Source organism: Pollachius pollachius (genome assembly GCF_949987615.1).
Source record: "Pollachius pollachius genome assembly, chromosome: 16".
NCBI classification, from domain to species: domain Eukaryota; kingdom Metazoa; phylum Chordata; class Actinopteri; order Gadiformes; family Gadidae; genus Pollachius; species Pollachius pollachius.
Genome location: NC_136949.1, coordinates 9,375,624 through 9,399,870, shown reverse-complemented (window position 1 = coordinate 9,399,870; position 24,247 = coordinate 9,375,624). Strand labels below are relative to the sequence as shown.

The 24,247-nt window shown below is 46.0% G+C and overlaps 1 protein-coding gene across 1 annotated transcript in view; it reads right to left on the bottom strand.

Moving 5' to 3' along the window:
* nrxn3b (neurexin 3b) overlaps window positions 1–24,247 on the bottom strand; it is a gene marked incomplete at both ends in the record, with an annotated part of 267,959 nt that overhangs the window by 177,023 nt on the left and 66,689 nt on the right. The window contains 2 exons of the mRNA XM_079753357.1: window positions 13,076–13,459; window positions 16,896–17,373. Coding sequence (XP_079609483.1) covers window positions 13,076–13,459; window positions 16,896–17,373 — 862 coding nt within the window. The remainder of the gene's footprint in view (window positions 1–13,075; window positions 13,460–16,895; window positions 17,374–24,247) is intronic.

Genomic DNA, 24,247 nt, shown 5'->3' with positions numbered 1-24,247 from the left:
CAGGCTTTATGGATCAGGCGCAGGGTCAATCCATGATGTCTTTACCGCGTCACGCTCGACACACGGATGATTTGTTTTCCAGCTTCGTATTGTGATTGTAGCCTGCATCGGTTGTATCTGTTTACTATTTGATTATTTAACAAATGCATTCATCCAAATCCACTTACATGCAGTCTGTGCATGTAAGTTTCATTAAAGAGCAGGTAGGGGGTGAGGCATTTTGTTGAAGGAGGGTCTATAGGTCGGTGGTTGACATTGGGACATCAAATCCAGTATTTCCCTCTCTAGTTGAGATCTATCCTGACTCTCGTGTCTAAACCATCTTTCTTATCCGAGATGAAAGTCACAATAAAAACATACAACTTCCTCATAATTTAAGTTTGTTAATCACAGATGAGACATGGAAGTGTCACAGCAGAATAGCACATGAAAATAAAGTATTATAAGAAAAAACTGTAAGGATCTGTTCGGGGTTGTAGCCAATCATTGGTGACCAGTTTATTAGGCAATAGTTTCTATTAATGCGTGGTTCCAGCTGGTCATTACCGTGGTGAACACATACACGGTCTCTGGACAGGAGGATATATGTAAGAGGATGAAGAGAAATGAAAATAAATAGAAGACATAAAAGCAGAGGGACAAGACACAGAAGAGACACAAGACCATAAAATGGCCGGTCACATCCCGGAGGGACGGTCGCTAAAAATAAACGGCATGGCCGATCCTCTCTATCGGTGAACCAATGAAACAGAGTTGGGTTGTTCTATACAAGGCTCCCCCTGAAGCCTATTCGGGGAATGACGCAGCCAAAAACAAAACAGATTGCCATTAGAAATAACCAGTGGAGGTCATCTCGGTGCGCGAGGTAACTAGCGCACTGGGAACTAGACGAGACTGGGGAGGTCGACTGGACTAGAATTCATTGCTGCAATATATAAATTGATATTTTTTGGATCAGCTCTTCTCCTTCTTTCTAAATCCCTGAAGCTAGCTAGCAAAGCCTGAGGACGTGGCTCCCCCCCCCCCCCACAGTAGCAGCCTGCTGCCGCGACCAGCTTTGGGGACTTGTCAATTTCTCAGATGGACGAGCACTGCAGGCCGTAGGAGCTTTTATGCGCTATGTTTCATTATTTCTCCTTGTCCTCCTTCACCCTCCCTTTCTTTTTCTCTCCCTTTTTCTGCCTCTTTCTCTCTCTCCGTCTCACCCTCCTATCTTCTCAACTTTTTTCTTTTTCGATCTCCTCCTCTCCTTCTCCCTCCCTCTCCTCGTCTTAATCTCTCTCTATCTCGCCCTTCTCTGTTTCTATCTTTCCCTCTCTTTTCCTTTCTCTCGCTCTCTCTCCCCTTATCTCTCTCTCTCTCTCCATCTCTTCAAGATCTCCCACACTTTTTCTCTCTCAACGTGACTTTCTCCGTCACTTTATATCTTTTTCACTCTCGCTCTCTTTCAGTATGTTTCTCTCCCAGTTCTCTTCATTTCCCCTCACCCCAACGTGTGCCTTTCTGGAGATATGATATAGAGAGAGGGACAGACACTTAATGTGAGGAGAAGAGACACACACACACATACACACCAAAAGGAAATGTCCGCTTTGCCCTTGTTGCTTTCACTCATCCGTCCATCTCATTTTTTAATTAACTAAATCCGACAGCGGTTTAAAAAGGTCTGGTTTTCCGTCAGTGTAGCATTTCATCAGGAGCGGGGTGGTGGCGCTGGCCAGCTTGTGTGACTCTGTGGTGGTGTTGGTGGCCGACGAACCCACCGCGTGGACTGGATCTGATCCGAGGGGACGGGCGTACGGAGGGACCGACGTGACAAGAGAGACCGCAACGGGGGATGGGGTGGGCGATGAGACAGGATGGGGATGATTATGAGGTTACATAGGGGATGGGGGGGACGGGGCGGTTGGTGGTCGGAAATGAAGACTGAGACGCCTCCGTCGAGTGTTGAATAGACGGGGGGAGAGGATTTGAAACAGAGCGCGGAGGAGAGGTGTTGTTAAGTGGAGATGGAGAGGAGAGGGGGAGGATAATAGAGAAGGAGGAGGAGGGGAACACAGAAGAGGCACATGGAGGAGAGAGGTCAGGAAAGTAGCAGATCAAAATAGTGGAGAGAGAGGAGAAAGGAGGAGAAGATGAGAACAAGAGAGAGGAGAAGATGGCAGAGGAGGGGAGAAAATAGAGGTGGAGGAGGAGATGAGACAAAGGGACAAGATAGGAGAGGCGAGTGGAGAGGGAGAGGAGCACAGAGTATATATAGGAGGTGAGGAGAAGAGAGGAACCGAGGAGGAGAGAAGATAGATTGTGTGCTTCCATCTCCCCCATTGCCTTCATCAACCATCAGAGCAACAGACACAGGGAGGACAGTGTAAGCTGGAGGCCATTTATCAAATTCAAACTACGGTTATTTCCTCGAAGGAGGGAGCCGCTATTGGGCCTTCTCTGCGGCAACTTACTGATCTAGAAAAACATGTTACACACCTGATCTTCCCGCGCATACACCAGAGTCATTATTCTGCGCAATTCAATTATTTCACCGCGGCAAGACAACATAATAGCGAGAAATCAGCGACAGAACAATGCAGCGATGGGGCAAGTGAGCAGGCGAGACATGATTAGGCCCGAGCATTTTCAACGTTTGCGTTGCAGCTTTCCATAAAGAACCCAAACCATTTTATTCAATATATTTTCCTGGGTTATAAAACACCACCACAGCACGTACTTTATGCAATCATTTACATTCACCCACTCAACCGAAAACACATGCAGACATACCGACAACAGGGCGCACAAACAATTGCACAGCGTCTGAATTAATCATTTCCCCAGCTGTCTGACATGACCAGGGGTTGTGATTCTGTTTCGCAGTATTCAATCTCCCCTCATTTAGTTCTCTCAATTCCACCATACCAACAGCCGAAACCAACCAAACAATTCTGTGAGACATTATATGTTTCCATGATGGGTTCGTGTCCCCCCCACTCCCCCCCCCCCCCAAACCAAATTTGAATATCCCATTACTGTTGCATTTATTGTGCATTTTATTCGATTTTTCTCTTCTTTCAGGTAAAAGCTGAGGAGGGCTGGAATAGTCACTGAGGTAGGCAGACAGAGCTTATAATGGGGCGGGAATTGCTCAACTTAAGCCCAGATGGGGTGTGTGTATGTGTGTGTGTTCTGTGTGTGTGTGTGTGTGTGTGTGTGTGTGTGTGTGTGTGTGTGTGTGTGTGTGTGTGTGTGTGTGTGTGTAGAACATTACCCAGAGTGGTGGTGTAATGCAGGTGTTAAGACATGCAGATGTGTCATCAGATGTGTCACTTTGCAACAAACATTGAAAATTGCCAATGGGAAAAGTGAAGCTATTGTCGGATCCAGAAACACTCAGTTTCAATATTCACAGACAAATAGAAAGAACTCAGGAAGAAATACACTGTAAAAATTTTCACCTTAGAAAAGCACCACAATGCATTTCTTTCAAGGGGAGGATGCTATCATTTTAACACGGGTAACATGAGAGCAAACTATATGATTTTGATCATTACGGAAATGAAAGTGAGAGTTGCCGTAATTGCTATTTTACTCTACCTTCCCGTATGTGGAGGCAGCGTACCCTTCTCACCCCACCCCATTTGCATGGAATCAGTTATCATTAAGTTAGCTATTATTAAATCTAGCATGATTCTACCTCCTGCTCTCTTCACTTCTTCCTTTAACATTTTATTTTTGCTTTCTCATTCCTCCTCACAAATCCCCATTTCTCTTTTATCTCCTATCTGTCCTTCACGAACTAACAACCGTGTGTGCCTCTCTCGCTGGCTCTCTCTCATTTCCGCCTTTGTGCTTTATAAAACAAACATGGAGGGGTGCAGGAACAGGATTTTTTTTATGGCATCCGTTCTCCTTCTTTGCCCTTCACTGGGTTCTTGTGAATGTGTGTTTATGCAAGTATAGCGTTGGCCTACTCCTTGGGTTCAGGGCAGACCTTGAGGTGTCACTTTCTCTGTCTGCAGAGATTAATTTACCCACAGAAGGCGGTTATCTCCCCTTTAGGGGCATGGGGGGAGGAGAGGAGAGGAAGAGGAAGAGGAGGTTTTTTTTGGGACGGAATTATACAGGGAGAAGTTGGTCAGGTGGGAGATGAGAGAGAGGAGACGAGAGGGGGAGGAGAGGAGAGGAGGGGAGGAGGGGAGGAGAGGAGAGGGGAGGAGAGAAGAGGAGAGGAGTGGAGGGGAGGAAAGGAGAGGGGAGGAGAAGAGAAGAGAAGAGAAGAGAAGAGAAGAGAAGAGAGGGGAGGAGAGGGGAGGAGAGGGGAGGAGAGGAGAGGAGAGGAGAGGAGAGGAGAGGAGAACATCACGGGAAAGAGATGAGAAGAAAGTTGGAATGGAAGAGAAGGAACGAGAAGAGACCGGGAAAGATGAGTGTAAAATAGGGCAGGAAAGTGCAGAGGCTTTGACTGACTGAGCAAATTGCACTGGGTTCAATCTCCGTTTTTCACAGCTTACTTGTATTCATCCTTGAGCAAGATGCCCCTAACCCATACTCCTTACTGATATCTGGATTCCCTGTAAGTCAATTTGGATAATTGCATCAGCATTATGAACTAACTACTGGATATGAATACATTACATGAATTAGAGGAGACAATATAAACAGTGTTTACATTATTATTTCCTATCATTCATTTTAATCACATATCCTTTACTTGTGAACATAAATAAAACACACACTCACACAGAGGCACTTTCCAAACAGGGAAAGCTAGATGATCCGGCAGTGTAGAGAGAGAAATAGATAGAGAGAGAGAAAAAGAGAGAGAGAGAGTGAGAGCCAAAGCATTTCTCACTGTAACTGACATAACGGCTTCTGAGTACATTTGCGATAGTTCAATCGTGTCCCAGCAGCTTTCACAATACTCTCCCTGTCTGTGCAGATACAACAAACCTCTGATAGCGTAGCGATAACTGTCCATCTCACTGTATCTAACAACAGACATGTTGAATGTGGAGTTAGCATTAAAATGGTAGCCCCCCCCCCCCGTATGGAGCTGCAATGTATTGGCACTGTGTTCTTTAATTTAGAACCAACTGTCAAGACTATTGTGACACCGTAGCAACGGTGCGGGCATGAATGCATCCTGACAACACACAGACCGAAGTGACAAATTATTAATTTTCTATTATGAATTGCATGTTCCTAGAGCATTCTGTTACTCGAGAGTTGAAATACTTAAGGTGACATTTTCATGCTTCATGATTTTCTATCAGAGACTGCCTCCGACACATTGTTATGCGTGTGTGTGTGTGTGTGTGTGTGTGTGTGTGTGTGTGTGTGTGTTGATATTGGATCGGTGGTGTCAGATCATATTGTGTAGACAAAAGACTCATTCCTTTGGTAATCCAACAAGTCAAACATTTTTCCTTTTCATTTAGACATGCAAATGATAAAGTTTAGTTTTGAATGATGATTTACAAGGTCCTTTTTACCCCCTCACCTGTCTGTGTTTGTCTCTTTCTGTGTTGTCTTTATAACTTTATTATTATTTTTTGTATGAATTAAAAAAAATGACAATTCTAAAGGTTATGACATGGGATTGTTTCTGCCTCGTGTTTTCACAATAGAAGTAATATTTATTACAATCAATTCCTTTATTCCATTAGGCCTACATCAGTTTAAGTTGGTTGCACAACGCTTTCAACCGGAAGGTTGTCAGTGTAAACCCCCCCACTGTGCTCCATTCTCCTATCTGGAGGACACTCCCCAGCCCCTCTGCTGTTAATCGGTATCCACTAATTGTATGTTTAACGCATCAGAGCCGCCTCCCAGTGACACAAAATGGCCATCGTCCCACGTCGCTTTCCAAAATGTCTCCCAACGTCGGCTCCTTTAAAAAGGAAGCGGGAACATTTAACGTCCTCAGTGTTTTTCTTTTGTCTCCGGGGCCCGCGGCGCTGCTGTGGTGCCATGACGGTAATGACGGTCTGAAGTGAGTATTAATGTCATTTATATTCTGTCCTGCCAGCACCCCCAATCATTAAACTGTAGAAGCCATATGGTAACCTGTAATTTCACCCCCACTCAGAGATCACCGGGCGCCTCTGACAGATAATTGTACGGGGTAAATTTGTTGTGTGTGTATGTGTGTATGTGTGTATGTTTTTTTGTGTGTGTGTGCGTGTGTCTGTGTGTGTGTGTGTGTGTGTGTGTGTGTGTGTTTGTGTGTGTGTGAGTGTGTGTGTGTGTAAGTGTGTGTGTGTTTCCGCATGTGTGTGTTTGATAGAGTATGTGCATGTGCACGTCAGAGTGTGTGTATGTACGTCAGTGTGTGTGTGTGTGTGTGTGTGTGGGTGTGTGGGTTTGCATGTCAAAGTGTGTCTGTACGTTAGTGTGTGTGTGTTCGTGTGTGTGTTTGTGTGTGTACGTCATAGTGTGTGTGTGTTTACGTCAGAGTGTGTGTGTGTGTGTGTGTATGTGTACGTCTGAGAGTGTCTGAGTGTGTGTGTGGGGGGTCAGCTACAGTCAGGGTGTGTGGCCCTCAGCCCTTCCTGCCCCTCCAAGCTGACAGGAGGAAAACACAGCCTCTTACGTGGGAGGCAGCAGGTTGTCAGGGGAGATGCAATATGCATTAGACACAATCCAATCTGTCTCAAGTGGAACTCTGTGTCAGAGTGTGTGTGTGTTTGTGTGTTGGTGTGTTTGTTTGTGTGTCTGTGTATGGGTTTTGTGTGTTTGAGTGGTTTCTGTGTTTGTTGTGTGTACATGACATTTGTCTTTGAATGTGTGTGTGTGTGTGTGTGTGTTTGTGTCTGTCTGTCTGTTTGTGTGTATTTGTGTCTACCTGGGTCTCATACTTTGTGTGTGTATACCTGTGTGGGTGTGTGTGGGTGTATGTATATGTGTGTGTATGTGTGTGTGTGTGTGTGTATGTGTGTCTGTTTGTCTTTGAGTCCGCCTGGGTTTCATACTATGTCAGACTGTGTGTGTGTGTGTGTGTGTGTGTGTGTGTGTGTGTGTGTGTGTGTGTGTGTGTGTGTGTGTGCGCGCGCTTTGATACAGGAGATAGGCAGAAAGGGGAGAGTCTCTCTGGGATCGCTCGGTGCTGAGTAGCCTCTCTCACACACACACACACCCACCCACCCACACACACACACTCACACACACACACACATACACACACACTCACACACACACTTCATTACAGGGCCTATTTACCTGATTAACTCTGCTACTTTATCTCACCCCACCACAGCACCACCAGCACTGTTGTTTGTCACACACACCACCCAAGTCACGTGCACATTGCGAAACACACACAAACACACACACACACACACACACACACACACACACACACACAACAAAAAACAAACAACCAAACAAGACCATCATTTACGTGTACACCAACTGCTTATCTTTACCGCTGTCTCCTCCACTATCAGATGTCTGATCGGGACCATAATCTATCGGCTGGGAGGAACAAAGGCTTTTGCTGACTGCTGAGCAAACCACGAGCCACAGAGCACGACGCTGACCCTACCCAACACGATCACGGCCACAGCCCGCCCGAGGGAGGCACCTTTCTGGTCCACAGGGTCGGCAGTCATGGGGGTGAGTGAAGGGTTAGGCAGGGGTTAGGGCGGGGCTTTTGTATCTTCAGCATACCTGAAGGCAAAGTTTGAGGAAGGTGTGTCTGTTGGACAAGAAATGTGACCGATTCTCAGAGACCAAAGGAGTTGTGAACTGAAAGGCGTCCTGTGGTTGCCTTTCTTCTCTTGGGAGAAACCTACAACGGGTCGACTCAGTTTCTTAGAGTGTGACTTATTATTCAAAGCAGAAAAGAGCACCTAAAGGAGTTTCGCACATGAACCTGAGCGGTGAAGTGAAGCAGGGCAGCCTCATCACCCGCTGTGTGTGTCTGTCTCTGGGATAATCAGAGACCCCAGCCTTAGACCCCCTCGCACTCCACATGGAGTCAGCCAACACGTTGACCTGACTCAGCCTAATTATGATCAGTCTTACAGCTCGGAAAATAGGGGGGGGGGGGGGGGGGGGGGGGGGGGGGGGGAAGAGCATCTCCCGTCTAACAAACACAATCTTTAAAAAGGAGAAGAAACTGGTATTTCAGTTTACCCAACCAAACAACACGATGAAAAACTCATCAGTGCTACCGAGGAAAACCAATAGTTTACATAAAAATATATATATATGCAAATGGGGCAATTGTGCTATGGACCACAGCTATCTCCATGTACATTGCTTTGGTATAATACACACAGTGCATATCGCGGGAGGAAGGGGGGACGAGGGAGGGGGGGGACAGCTACTCTTAGTGGCCAGCTACCCCATGTGCGACAGACACACAGTGGCATCTGGAGCGCCGGGCTGGCCCATTTGGATTCAGATCACAGGCTGATGAGTTGGGCAGCGTGGTGCTCTTGGTCACGACCCAGCTAAGAAGAGTCTGTCGGGAACAAAACCCCTCTGACCTCGCTCCCCCTAACCACTGGATCCCTCTGGCAGGGCAACACACACACACACACCAAACGCACCCGCACACGATCTGAATACCTGGAGATTGTCATCCCGCGTATAACATTACAAGGCAGAGTTCACGGTCGTGCAAACGTACACATGAATCCCTACTGACAAAGGCAAAACTTAAACACACACTCACACACACACGCGCGCAGAGGCACAGGTATCCATACACACACACACTCACTCAAACCCAATGACACACTCTGGCTCACTCACACTCACACACACATACACACACACTCAAACGCCAACAGATCTGGGGCGTCTGGAACCCGCTGTCACAGGGCTGGCACCCTGCGGACACGACATGTGTGTGCTTGTGTGTGTGTGTGTGTGTGTGACAGTAGAGCAGATCTCTGATCACAGCCTCAGACAGCACCCTTGGGGGCTGGGGTTCGAATATGACATGTTGCCTCATATAAGAGGGAGTTGGGAAAAGGAACAGGTGGTGGGGGAGAAATAGAGAGATAACAGTAAAGAGAGAGGGGGTTGGCGTGAGAAAATAGACAGATAGATAGGGAGGAGAGAGGATGCAGTGATATGAAGAAAAGAAGTGAGACGACTAAAGTGAGAGAGAGAGAGAAAAAGAGAGACAGAGGGGGAAGGGGGGAGAAAGGAGAAGGGTAAAGAGTGAGATAGAGCTATGAAGGGACAAATATACAGAGAAGAGAGGGAAATAGACTGATAGGAAAGAAAGAGAGGGATGAGGTAGAGGACAGAGAGAAATAAATTGAGAGAACGAAGCAATCGATAGAAAACGAGAGGAACGAATAAAGCGAAGAAGAGAATAAGAAAGGGGGAGATGAAAAGGAGAAAGAAAGAGATAGACGTACAGACAGATGATCTCTATGATCGATGATATAGTGCAAGTGCGACAGAGAGAGAGAGAGAAAGAGACAGGGAGAGAGGGAGAGAGAGAGAACAAAACAAAAGTACGAAGACAAGTTGCTGAAAGAAAGCGGGTGAGGAGTTGCTCAGAGAGAGAGAGAGAGAGAGAGAGAGAGAGGGCAAGAGAGAGAGAGAGAGAGAGAGAGAGAGCGAGAGAGAGAGAGAGAGCAGAGAGAGAGAGAGCAGAGAGTGATTCTTGTGGTTCTATATCTGGATCCAGGTACAGACAAAGCGGAACCGCCAGAAGAGGATGTCGTGGTGTCTGTCAGTTGGCATGGTGTCGGAGCTCCAAAACCGTCTTAAATATGTCTCTCAATGCCTTTTTAAGCAGACAGACAAAAAACATAACCACAGCAATGCAAATTGGAGAAGGCAAGCCCACAGTGCCAACAACTGTTAATAAAGTATTAATTAAAGATCACAAAAGGGATTTAAAAAAAGAATAAAATGCAATAATCACTTTTTACAATTAAATTGTAAAATACTTGCCAGGTTTATTTATTTTTTGCTATTGAGAGCAAAGCTTTTTACATTGTGCCAAAGGAATTTAATGCAGATTCATTAGTAATAAAGATGCTCCCTGAGGACAAAGACACACACACACACACACACACACACACACACACACACACACACACACACACACACACACACACACACACACACACACTCCTAGCAGATTGGCCTTAGTTAAACAAAACTCAAAAACACAATACATAAATCTCACAGATTTCCCACTCTCAAACCGCCAAGAGCCACGTTTTAAACTGAGCCATATCCGCACGGGCGGCAAACATTATTTATATATATATGGCACCCTGCGTACACGACATGTGTGTGCGTGACGGTAGATATATATATATATATATATATATATATATATATATATATATATATATATATATATATATATATATATATATATATATAAACATTTCCTTTAAGATCAGTACAAAGGCTCCCAAACGGCAGGGTTCTGCGTGTTTTGATCTCTGATCTATCAGCTCAAGTGCACAGGCCAATTATATGTCATCATCGCTATCATCTCTCTCTGTTCTGTCTCTCTCTCATTGTCTCTCTCTCATTCTCTCTTTCTCTACCCTCCTCTTTCTCACTCTCTCTATTGTACTTAATGGTGCGTTGGATCAATAGCAGGCGCCATACATGTGACCATACATCTCACCATGAGCATCAGACACTCACAAGGGGCTCTTAAAGGAACAGGGGAGGGCCACATAAGTGCGCTCGCAGGTATTAATGGAAGATCTTGTTCCATGGGCCATTTATACCAATCTATACCACAAAGACACACACATGCATGAACGCCCAGACACACACACACATGCATGTGAGCATGCAGACACACGCACCCACACGCACACACACATGCACACACACACACACGCACAAACATATATAGACACACAAACCCACACACCCACACACACACACACACACACACACACACACACACAACAACCTCAACCACAAACGGTTTCAGGGTCATATGGAATTGCAGGGATGAGCACAAACGCTTTTATAACATTTGAATGTAAGTAGCTGCTGGTTCTGTCGCACTTGAAGCTTACAAGGGCTGGATTCTACCACATTAATGCAAAACAGATTCATTAAAAAAGAAGTTTGGCCATTGTGTAACGTAGATATGAGCTCAAGCACCATATTGCTGCTTTTTAATGTTTTAGGATGTTTTCAATGTCCCTTGGTGTCCTTTTGTGATGTACTTTTGAGTTCATAGATATGGCAAGTGAAGCAAAAAGCTATTTTCCATGTAGTGTGGCTAATAGAGTCGCATTGTATTGTATTCTATTCAAATGGATATCAAGCAAAAAACATGAGAGCCCATTTGTATACAGTACTACCGTTAAAGAAAAAGCGAAGAAATAACAAGAGAATGCGTGATTCACTAGGTTGGATGACCTGTGGTCCGATGCACGATGGGACCAAGTGGGGTCACCGCTAACCTCACTGACAGACGGAGATGAGCCTTCACACCAAGTCTTGTTGGTGGAGCAGCGCACCAGAGGTGGGCAGTGTCAGTGGGCACGTCACTGTGGGCGGGCGTGCCCGTGGGTCCGTGCGTGTCCCCTTTCCTGTGGGTGCAGAAGGTCAGCGAGCTGCAGTCGTTCCGTGAGAGCGAGCACGGGAACATTCTCACCCTGTGTGCAGCGGTGCCTCCCCTACACCGCCACCCGTCTGTTTTTGTACTTTCTATTTGTTTTTCCCATTTTTCGGTATGACTTATAAATTCTGTGGCCGTGGCCGGCTCCTGGAATAGAAACGGCGGAGTGAGGGGAACTCAAGCGGACAGTGGAGGATAACTAGGCTCCTTCTTCCGCGACGCTCTGGACATGTGGGAGAAAGATTATCTCCCCTGTCAGCTTTCTGGGATGCAGGGTGAAATGGACCGGCGCACCGATTGGCTTGGATTTCCTTTCAATTGCACGCATAAACACACACGGACAAAAGAAAGACAGAAAGAATGGGAGGAGGAGAGAAAGAAAAAGACAGGCCAACAGACAGCAGCCAGCCAGCCAGACAGCCAGCCAGACAGACAGACAGACAGACAAACAGGCAGACAGACAGACAGACAGACAGACAGACAGACAGACAGACAGACAGACAATTATTACTAGCATGTTAGTGGCTCGTTCTTGACAAAAAAAGTCCTTGTTAGGCTTCCTTAACACACCAGCATCCTGTTAACAAGTTGATTATGCCCTGCCAGCGCAATTCAGTCGGGTGTTTCTGGTCTCTAGGAAGTCTGTGTGTACTCCTTCTCAGCTGTTTTCATTGTTTTTTTCACACACCATAAAGTCCTATGGAAGTACTTAAAGATCCCCTCTGACGCCGGGAAGCTATGTAAACAAAACAAACAATCTCTGCCAAACAAGTGCCTGCTAATACATAGCGTTACAGCGCAGGGTGTCCCTATCTCTTTCGTCTCATGAATAATGAATGCGGCGGAGCTTTTAAAACCCAGACAAGGAGAACCCATTTCCCCCCCCAGTAGACATGTTCAATTTCAGTCCAGAACTTTCTTCAAGAGAAATAAAACCAAAAAAAAATAAAAGGTTCACAGTCCGCTGTTCAAAGCCAGTCGGCACACAAGCAAAATCCTGTTAAATCTTTCAGTACATCTGCCGTAAATATAGTGGAAAAAATGTTGCGAGTCACACTAGCTTTACTCCCAGTCCACTTGTTTTGAAGAAACAAGTGTTGCGAGAGATTTGCTTATTATTTTGGTAAGATGCTCCAGAAACATCTTTACAGAAAATAAATACTAGCAACGACTCCGCCATTCAAGGTAGGCATACAAATGGCCTCCTTAGAATGATTCTTCGTTTTAAAATTTATCATCAGCCATGTCCAACCAAAATGGCCCCCTTCCCAGCTGAGCCCAACAACAACATGAGCACCACTTCAAAGAAAAAACCTTCAAAAGAATCCTTCGGCACCAAATCAATCTACCTCATTCCGTAGCGACAGCTCCCCTAATGGAAGTTTCTTTTCTCATCGACTCATCGCACACAAGACACCAACCGACCGAGAAAACACGAACACAGCCATCAACCCGTGACTTCCACCTACCCCACCCTTGCACCCCTGCACCTCCGCACCCCCCGAGTCTTACCCCGTTCGCAGGTGCTGGCCCAGAAGCCGGTGGCCGTGCAGTCGCAGATGTAGCGGTTCCACCCCTCCTTGCAGGCGCCTTGGTTCTTGCAGGGCTTGGCGTCGCACTGCTTGGCAGCCATCTTGCTGCAGGAGGGCCGGATGCCAGTCATGTTCTGCGACTGGGCGATCTGACGCACGTCCTTGCTGCGGCCGTCGATGAAGAGGTCGCGCACGCAGCCCACGTAGCCGTAGTTGAGCATGGCCGTCCAGAGCTCAGTGGGGCGCACCAGGCCGGGCCGGCTGTCGGGGAGACCCCCCAGGTACAGGTCCCCCTCCAGGTCCAGGATCTCGTTCTCGCCGCTGGCCGTGAAGGGCGTGCGACGGCTGTTCACCGAGATGATGCCTGGAGAGTGGAGGAGGGCGATACGAGAGGGTTTGAGATGAGATAAGAGGAGGTGGTGTTCCGTACGGGTTCCCAGGTGGGACGTCCGCACGCCCAAGCGGGGGGCAGAGGACTAGTTGAAAAATGATAACAACTATACAGGAAATATACAGAAATGATGCTTGTGTATAGTCAATCGGAGTACATAGTGTAGGAGTCGATAATGTAGGAGTTAACATTATCAACAGGAGAACATGATGAAGTATTTGGCTGAATAGAAGAGTTAGTCAAAATTATGACGTGGAACTGAGTCATAGAATGACATACTTGGATGTTTAGTTTTGAACACTACAATCAACACAATATTACTAACATGAATATGGGTGGGTCAACCTGCTGGAAGGCTAGCCGTGTAGGCCCTAATACGTCTCGTAGCGACCCCATGTTTGTCCTATTCTACATGCACATGCCCCTCTTTCAACCCACTCTAATGTCTGTCCTCACTGTGCTGTCAATAAAGGCACAACAAGTCGGTTAAACATCACAAAATTGGGATGAAAAATAAAAAAAGCACTCAGCATGCATTTTGAAGAAAATCGCCAACACATATTTTTCTATTGACGCAGAGCCAACAATTAATGTTAGGCCCAACGTTTATGGTGATGCATAAATGTAAAAGGTTGCCCCTGTGTATTGCGTTGGATTTATTATACAATGTGGAAAGTGTTGATGGATGCAGTCTGTATGCGCACTGTAGTACGTGTATGATTTATTATTAGTTGGCAACTAATTAGTTCCTTGTAAAATTTGAAACTCAATGCCAAGCACACTGGCCAACTGTAACTTTTATTCAAGGACATAGTTGGCGACACAGTGGAAACACCGTGTAGCAGCCTGATCAAATAGTAATATATTCCATCATTTGAAGGTAATGAACTTTAATTAAGAAAATCAAGGTCACAGATCAGCAGAATGCTGTTGCACATATGCCGGTGTGAATGAGAAACGACGTAAAGATGAATGCCGCTGTATGCCTTTTAAAATGTATTGAGTCATTAACACCCATTTTCACATCTCATTAGGACTTTGTAAAATGGTGGACTTTCGTTAAAAATGATGAATAATAAATGGTACAATAAGATTTTCTAATCAATTCTAGATTTTATAATCTGCCTAAATACCATGTTAATGTCAAACAGTCTACTGTGTATATATATATATTAAAGGATAATCATGATATAAAACCTAAATTAAAACCCTTATGAAGGGACACACCATTGAAATCCAAACTGTGTCTTCATTTAATTTGGATACCAAGGCTGCAAAACATTTTCCTTGATGTTTTAGCGCAATGAACTGAGTAATAATAGTATGCTTATTTCATTAGTATGACTGTCACCTGTATACCTTGCATCTCCGCGAAGTGAAGGTCAGATTAATGGAAGTAACTGAGACAAGGTCAGCCCCCCAGCCCCCCTCCCTCCCTCTCTCTCTCTCTCTCTCTCTCTCTCTCGCTCAACACGCGACCCAAATTTAGCTCATCTGAACCCGGTTGTAAGGTGAGCCGTCACATCTCTACCTGCCTCTCAGACAGTCTCTGAGGGATCCCAGGGTAGAGGGAGCTCTAGACCGCTGACAGCCAAGACAAGACTGAGCCTTAATTCACTTGAAAGCCCCTCATTACGGCCTCAATCTCCAGCCACGAGCTCCATCATGTCTGTTCTTAACCAGGGTTCATATATCTGTCTCTCGCCCCCACCCCCCCACCTCCAAACTTCTTCCTCTTCTTCTGCTTCTTCTTCTTCTTCTCCTCCTGTGGGAAAAAAACCCAATTTCTGGTCCTCCACTATCACCCTCTGGGATAGTGACGGTGATTAATCAGGCCAGCACAGCCGGCCGACACACTGCTAAATTGGCTGCCCTAACCTGATATATAACACAACAACCACGTAGCGCCTAGCGAGCAACAAACCGCCAGCTTTCTCCCCCATCCCTGTACAATATGGCGGTGATTGTGTTTTCATTTGATTTGGTCTCTTTCCTGTATCTTTTTTTCTTTTGTACTTCTCGATAGCCTCGGGCCCCTGAAGTTCCTAACCTCTCTTTCAAATACAATCTCCCCGTTACAGTAACATTGTGTTCCGGGTCGAAGAGTGTTTGAGTCGGAGACCACGAAAAAAGAAAAAGGGTTTGGGGTGAGGGGGGAGGGGGATTGGGAGTCTGTAGCTATTAAACAAGAAGAATGGATTTTTTTTTTGATAAACCATTGCGGAAATTGCTCTGTGGAGAGCATTTCTGGTATCGCTCTGTGTCAGAGATAAGGGCGGAGAAATAACTCCTCCAGGACTTGATTGTAAATATTTATAGTCGCGCTCAAATTGTTTCGCATTCATAACAGTCCCAATCGCTATCCGCACCATTGCACTTGGAAGGAAGAAATGGTATTGTTTTTAAGAATTCCATAATATTTTTGGTTTAATTATTGCAAAATCACTAAGTAGGTACGGAATAAACCAAGATTAAAATAGTGGGCCTTAAAATGTTAAAGCATGTCTTTGTGTGAGCCAAAGTTAAATCCTGTGTGTGATCACAAACTCAACTCAGTGACATAGAACAAGTGGCATCTATTTGACCTGATGTATTGGTTAGAGTTGGTTTTCAAGGAAGCAGAATTTCCTTGCAGTAGACCTGACTAATCACTGACTTGGGAAGCCAAACCATCGTTAGAAATGCATGACAAATCAAAGTTCACATCTGAAGATGAGGCCAGAGATGAAAGGAGGGAATGAAAGCCAAAATGTCGATGGTCAGAATATAAATAAATAACAATAAACCCTGTAAGATGAAACGGCCTCAAGTGACCCTGACATGGCTAGGAATACAGCTAAAATAATATTTGAATAATACTTCAAAATCAATTATAAAATGCCCCTATACACACAAAAGCAAAATTAACCTCAACGACATGTTGCTGATACATAATCCACTCGTATCCTTTCACCTCCTCTATCCCTCCCTCTCCAACCTCCATCGATCTATTCATCAATCCATCCCTCCTCTTCCTCCATCACCCTTCATCCCTCCCTCCATCATCCAGCCATTCCCCTCTCCCCCCATCCCTCCCTCGCTCTCCCATCCTCCCTCCCTCCCACCCTCCTTCTGTCACTCCTCCCGCCTTTCCTTCATCCCTCCCTCCATCATCCAGCCATTCCTCCCTTCCTCAATCCCTCCCTCCCTCCCACCCTCCTTCTGTCCCTCCACCATCCCTCCTCCCTCCTCCATCCTGAGCCCTCACCTGAGCGCCCGTCCCTCCACCATCCCTCCTCCCTCCTCCATCCTGAGCCCTCACCTGAGCGCCCGTCCCTCCACCATCCCTCCTCCCTCCTCCATCCTGAGCCCTCACCTGAGCGCCCGTCCCTCCACCATCCCTCCTCCCTCCTCCATCCTGAGCCCTCACCTGAGCGCCCGTCCCTCTGGATGTCCACGTGGTACCAGGCCCCGTCGTTGACCTTGGCCACGGTGGCCTTCACCTTGATGGTCCCTGAGCCCATGTCCAGCAGCAGGTACAGCCCCCCGTCCAGCAGCTCCACCGCAAAGAAATCCACCTTGTTGTTGTTCTTCTGGCCCTTGGCGGCGGCGGCCGAGGCTGCGGCGGGCGCAGCGTCTCCGCCCCGGCGATCCTGAGGCTTCCCGTGGGTGAACAGGATCAGCCCGTTGGGCTCGGACGTGCGGAAGTCGAAGGAGATGGACCCCACCCGCTTGGTGTTCCACTTGGGCAGGCCCAGGTACGACTCGGGCGTCTCGAAGTTGATGGGGTCCAGGGTGGGCACGTTCTCGCAGCGGAAGACCACGTCGCCCTGGAGCTTCATCTTGGGGTCCACGATGCGCGCCAGGCGGGATAGCTCCAGGCGGATGTCGTTGTTCTTGTACACCACCTGGGGAGAGGGAGAGGACGGAGGTGCGGGGGCTCGGTCAGACACACGACTTGAAGACAGAGCTCAGCCTCTTCCAAGGAGGCGATATTGCTTCAGGGAGGCTGTTTTCTGTTACCGATTCTTCGAAAGACAACTCTCTCGAACGTTAGTCTTCATAATACTTGGAACCAATGCTTTATCATCAAACCCTGTGGATTCATTCATTCAGACTGAACGGCTGGGGTATCTTGCTCAAGGATTCAAGGTTCAAACCTACAACCTCATTGCCGGGACTATAACTATCAACATGAATACACATACATGAATACACAAATATAAAATAACACAAAGAAAAGCATTAAGACTGGAGGAACACACAAGCATCGCAACGAGTGAAATTTATTTTAAAACCCTACCTCTTATTCAAAGACATAAATCTTGTCATAAGAAAGAAAGAAAAATAGATCTGTCACTGCGAAAATCTATAACAAAAGTTATAGCGACGGAACAACTTTCTTCGCCTATCGTTGATGAACTGATGAATCATATCAGTTTCCATGTGAATACACCGCAACACAATACATGCGTCGGTGCCATACCGCGTAATCATACACGGCCAATATCACCGCTTGCGGATCAGATTCAAGGGCGTCAAGAATCGATCTAAATCATTTTTCTTATATATATATATATCTTTTCCCGTTCTTTGTTTGCTGTATGTGGCACCAACTGTATCTCAGCCCTTATTCTTCCCATCGCGACACCAATCTCGGCACGATGAAGAGGGAAACAGATGATATGCTAAAATGGCGGCTATTCCTTTTGATTGAACACCTGGCCGCCGCGCCATGCGTGAGATGACTGTTATATCACCAGCCAGTCGTCCACTACGTCTAGGAGCAGCCCGAGCGCGCTCCCTCTCGCCAAAGATGTGGTGTGACCACAAGAGGGATTCATGGTTCCTGGGAGAATGCAGCCAATATCCCACCTATTTATTCACACTAAACCACTCCCGACCCCCGTATCTTACTCCATAGAACTGGAAAGAATGAAAAATGGGGGCCGGCATGCTAGACAAATGAAACAAAATGTCACCGGGACGAGCAAACGGGATATATTCTGAATTGGAATCTATCGAGGCGGAAAATTAATGTTATCATTCGCCCGGCTCTTTTTTTCTTTGCGTAGAAAGGAAAAGAGAAGATGGGCTGGGGGGGGGGGGGAGAGTGGGGGGGGGGGGGTAGCAGCGGTGTTGTCGGCAAAAGCACAGCTGTCACCAAGGGCGCCGTTGTTTCCCCGGGATTAGCGATAATCCTGGAAGATTTAACAACAAATCAACACAGGTGACCGGTGTGGGACGCTGGGACGAGAGAGTGAGAGAGAGAGCGAGAGACAGAGAGAGAGAGGAGAGAGAGAGAGAGAGTTATGAGAGAGAGAGATGAGAGAGTTATGAGAGAGAGGAGAGAGAGATGAGAGAGAGAGATATGACAAAAAAAGAGAGAGACAGACAGAGGGGAGAGAGGAGAGAGAGAGAGGAGAGAGGGGGGAGAGAGAGAAATAGAGAGAGAGCAAGGGCATATGAATGATGGCAGTTAAAACAGAGGGTAATAGTTAAAGAGAGAGAGAGAGAGAGAGAGAGAGAGAGAGAGAGAGATTTGAGGGAGGTAGGAGAGGGAAAGAAGAAGATAAGGGTCATTAAGTACAAGATTATCACCTATCAAGCTGATTGAAGGAAAGTCATATTTCATCCCTTTCTTTTCTTTTTTTTCTCTCAGTTTGTGTTTGGGGGAGTGTGTATGTGTGTGTGTGTGTGTGTGTGTGTGTGTGTGTGTGTCTGTGTGTGTGTGTGTGTTTGTGTGTGCGTGTGTGTGTGTTTGTGTGTCTGTGTCTGTAATTCTCTGTGTCACTGCGTGGGTGTTAAACGAAATTAGGAAATCTTCCGCTCATTTAATATTATTTATTGCTGAAAATGACAACAATATTTGTCTTACCACTGACACAAGTTGGGCTTAACCTGCTACATAACTATAACTACTCAAAATATTCAGGGCCATCCTGATAAACAGATAAACCGGCTGCCCGGCTTAGAGAAGATTTAGGACTATCATCCCTTTATTTTGCTAGGCCTCCGATCAATACGGTAATGGAAATGATGTAACAGATGGGAATTTCACGAGCCACCCCCCCATCCCATTCTCCTAAACGTGCACCTCATCTGTGCCATTGTTAAGGCCATCTTCACAATGCTGTGTGTGTGTGTGTGTGTGTGTGTGTGTGTGTGTGTGTGTGTGTGTGTGTGTGTGTGTGCGTTTGTGTGGGGGTTACACACACCATTAACAATGCGAGTACAGCCGGACTCTAACAACTCCATGAAGACGAGATGTTTCATCTCCGCAGCTGAATAGAGTATCGATTTGGCAGAGCAATGCAGGACATACACAGATACACACACACACACAGAGACACACACACACACCTGAATGTGTGCGCATTCACACTAATTCAGACACACAGACACATGCACACATATTCAGACACACCCACCCCCCCCGCCACACACACACACACACACACACACACACACATACACACACACATAAATTAATGCCCACACACACACACACACCCAAACACACATACACAGGGAACACCAAAGACACAAACAATAGATAAAGTCTGTTGCATTGTATCGCCCATTTTGATGAATATCAGTATTGAGTTGTACTTGACAATGAAGAGGCAGCGGGGAGTCCCAGGTCTACATCCACAAATCCTAACCTTCATCTCCTTCATCTAAGTGATGGATTCCCTTTTAAAGAACTTCACACAGGTGCCGTCTGACGCATACTGTTTCCTGGGCCGCTGGAAGCGTGTATTTAAAAGCCACCGCCAGACTGGTGCTGGAAGCTTCTGGTAAGTAGTTCAGAGGCTCAGGGGAGAGAGGGGAAAATACCACCGTGTGGGAGGGTACTGTTGACGTAAAAACAAGTGCCCTCAGTGCAACTTCACACCTGTTCTCGGGACCAAGAAAGACATTTTGAAAAGTGAGATATTTTAATCATCAAAAATCACTTTTTGAAATTCCCTAAAGCACCCAACAAACCCAGTAGCCCTACTATAAATATTATCACAATAAACTGCAACGTACCTTGAAGAGGGTAAATGTGAGACATGATCAGTGTTGCAATCAGTACTTAAAACTATTCCTATAAACATACCACTCAACAAAATGGCCGCCTCAGACCTTGCAGAGGGTAAATGTGAAAGTGATACAATTTGCGGCTTTGTGCTTTTTGTGCTTTCATTGTGCACCCCGGTCGAATAAACCAACAAGCCATTAAAAACGGGTAACAGTGAAATCAATGTTTCTGTTGGAGTAGGAGGTCTAAAAAGGCACAGGTTGTTCTGTTGTAGCCAATGATACAGATTAAAAAAAGACAAAGACAAAGTTTCCATGAGCATACTGACACGAATAAGAATGCATCAGACACAGATGTGCTGATTTCATAGTCAGTTTAAGTGTGAGGTAAGCGATGGTTTAGTGGAGGCGTTGTGCTGCTGAGGCCAGAAGAACAATGAGTGGATACTGTTAGGACTGGTGAAACCAGATTAGCAAATTAACCTGCTTCTCAGCCGTGAGAGGGCCAGAGCCAGACAGTCCAACAGTGATTCACTTCAAGCGAAGAGCAAAACACCGTTGAATCATCCGCTCCTCGTTATCCGGGGATCTAAAATCTCAAGAAGGAGGTGAAGGGGGCGGCGAGGACCAAAGAGCATGTGGCTGAATGAGAGGGAGAGCGAGAGAGAGGAAAGGAAGAAAGAGAGAGCATTGTGGTGAATTAGAGAGAGCGAGAGAGAGTGTAAGCATGGTGTTGCGATAGTGATCACAGTTGTACATGAGAGAAATAGGTTGTGATAGAAAGTGTATGAATCCTCGCCAAATAACATTTTGCCATGTACACACACACACACACACACAGACACACACACACACACACACACACACACACACACACACACACAGAGACAGGCGATAGAGATCGATCATGATAACATCAAAAAGTAGTTTGAGTTTGTTTGTGTGTTTCTAAACGTGTGTGTCTGCATCCATGTATTTCTGTGTCTTTTTGCGCGTGCATGTGTGTGTGCGCGTGTGTGTGGGCGTGTGTGTGTGCGTGTGTGTGTCTCTGTGCGTGTGCGCGTGTGGGTGTGCATGCGTGTGTGTGTCTGATTCAAAGTCAAAAGCAATTACCGCACAATGAACCTACATTACTGGCATTTGTTAATGTGAAGAGGACATTTAAGCATCCTGCTCCACCACATTACGGCCAATCACTCTCCTGCAGCCGGAGTCTGCTGAGTCACCTTCAGCAGCACGACGCCAGGAATGTCAGCCAGAGGGAGGAGTGGAAATGCAAAATGTTTTATTAGTAATATTGTATTTCCAATTGTTTATCGGGCTTAATGTGTCTACATGGTTCAAATGATGGTTCGGGTGGATATTGAGGGCGCGTTGAAAATAAACGCACAACATTCTCATCAAGGCATGGAACATTATCTGCCATCTAAGTCAGCTGGTCATTTTGTCTGTGGAGAACCATATACGACACTTTATTCATTCCAGGTGGTAATTTCTGGGTTCTTTCATGCAGTTATTACAATAAAAAACAAACAAAAAAACAATAGCTAGAATCACAATATGGAGGAAATGAAATGTAACACATAATACAATATCTGCTTAGGGAAAAAAGTTATTTTCTTATTGAAATCTTTTTTTCATTTTAACATTTTCTTAGTTTAAATTTTTAAGGAGCCTTGGCGCTCAAACCGGAGTAAACAGAGTGGGCTGAACAGTAAAAAGCATCATTGTATGGTCCATCATTGCACAAATCGTTCTGCAAACCCATAACAGGAGCGGCGGTGGCGTGTCTCAGTGCAACAGCTGTCAGCCGCCGTCCACGTCCACGCTGACATCTGCGCCGCGAAAAATTAACTTTCTCCGCCATAATGTCAGACTGGGTAACTGAGTCTCCCTCGCATCGCCTCCAATTTCCTTACCGGGTGTTTCCTTTCCTATCTGAAACCTTTTTAATTGCTTCAGACTGTCAACGCACAGCCCTGCGTCGAGAGTGGGCTGCACCTCCAGCAACACAGCTATACTACGTCTCTGTCGTTAAGGAACATATGTCCAACACCAATAAGCACTAGTCCTGCTTTATGTTTTTTTTTCTCTGAATTCAGTTCGGAGGGTGATATTATTCTGTTGGTAAGCTCATTGATGAAGATGATGATGATGATGATGATGATGATGATGATGATTATGATAATCAGTAGAACTCCGGACTGAGCTCTGAAGTGAGTCTCGATTTCAACTCCTGCCAGTTTGCAGACGAAGAAGAAGAAGAAAAAGATGGAGAAAAAGAAGAACCCTCGGTAGAGGTTTCAAAGTTTGCAGAAATGTCGGCCTGACTTTGTGCAGAGATGTGTGGGATTTTGTGTATGTGTGTGAGAGAGAGAGAAAGTGTGTGTGTTTGTGCTCATGTGTGTGTATGGGTTGGGAGTACGTTTGCTCATCGGTTGCGTGTGGTTCGCAGAGTCCATAAATCCATTTATGAGAGTGTGTGTGTGTGTGTGTGTGTGTGTGTGTGTGTGTGTGTAGAGAGATGGAGAGAGTAAGAGAGAGACACAGATAGAGAGTGAGAGAATTAAGAGTGACAGAGAGACATAGCGGCAGAGTGAGGGAAGAGACGGAGGCAGCTGATAAGGAGACCAGGCGGTCTCCAGGATGAATTAGCTCAGCTGGTAATGAAGGTAGGAGCCACAGCCGGAACCATCGCAGAGATAAAACACGACAGAGAAGGTGACCTTCTTCCTGTTTCCACAACCTCATCATGGCCTGTGTCTTACTCTCTCTGTGCCTCTCTATATCTCTCTCTCCCTCTCCCTGTTTACATCTCTCTCTCTCTCTCTCTCTCTCTCTCTCTCTCTCTCTCTCTCTCCCCATCTTTCTCTCTGTCTCTCCCCAATCTATCTATGTCTCTCTCTCTCTCACACTCACTCAATCTCACTTTCTTTCTCTACATCAAGATTAATAAGTGAAAATAATACTCTATTTCTCTCTCTCTCTCTCTCTCTGCTCTCTCTCCTCTCTCTCCTCTCTCTCTCTCTCTCTCTCCATCTGTATCAATCAATATGTCTCTCTCTATTTATATATGTAAATTGAGTGTGTACATATTAACAATATTTCCATCTGTAAATGATGCACATATTCTATGAGGGAGCAAGTGTGCATCCTCCACATGGGATGCTAACTCTTCTTTCTGAGGCAACATAACATAAGGCTGAACTAGTGCATTTCATATCATTTGTATTGCATCAAAGAGAGAGAGAGAGAAAGAGAGAGGGAGAGAGATAGTGAGAGAGCAAGAGAGATTAGTGTGTTATTGCTTACTGTGCGTGCACATGGAGACAGCAACACACCAAAAAATCAATCTCTTTGTGAATCCCACCTAATTTCTGTCTCCGCTATCTCACTCATGTCTGTGGCCGGACACAATCACAACAACAGCAACCACCCTGTGTGATATTTCCGTAGAAATCCCCAGACGCAGCCTATTTTGGCACACAGTTATTTTGACCAGGTACCAGAGAGTAGACTGTGCGTGCAGACTCTGTGGCTGAACTCAACCAGCGAGTCACAACATTCCCCCCAGAAAGAGCAGAAAACTGCTGGCTATGGTAACTGCAGAACCACTTACCCGGCTGTATTATGACATTCAGAGCACCCACTTCCACATCTGCCATCGCTCCCGCCTTCATATAAATACTGCTCTGGTTTCTTACTCTCTATCTTCTCGCTTTCTCTCACTCTGTCAGTGTGTGTAAGTGTGCTTGT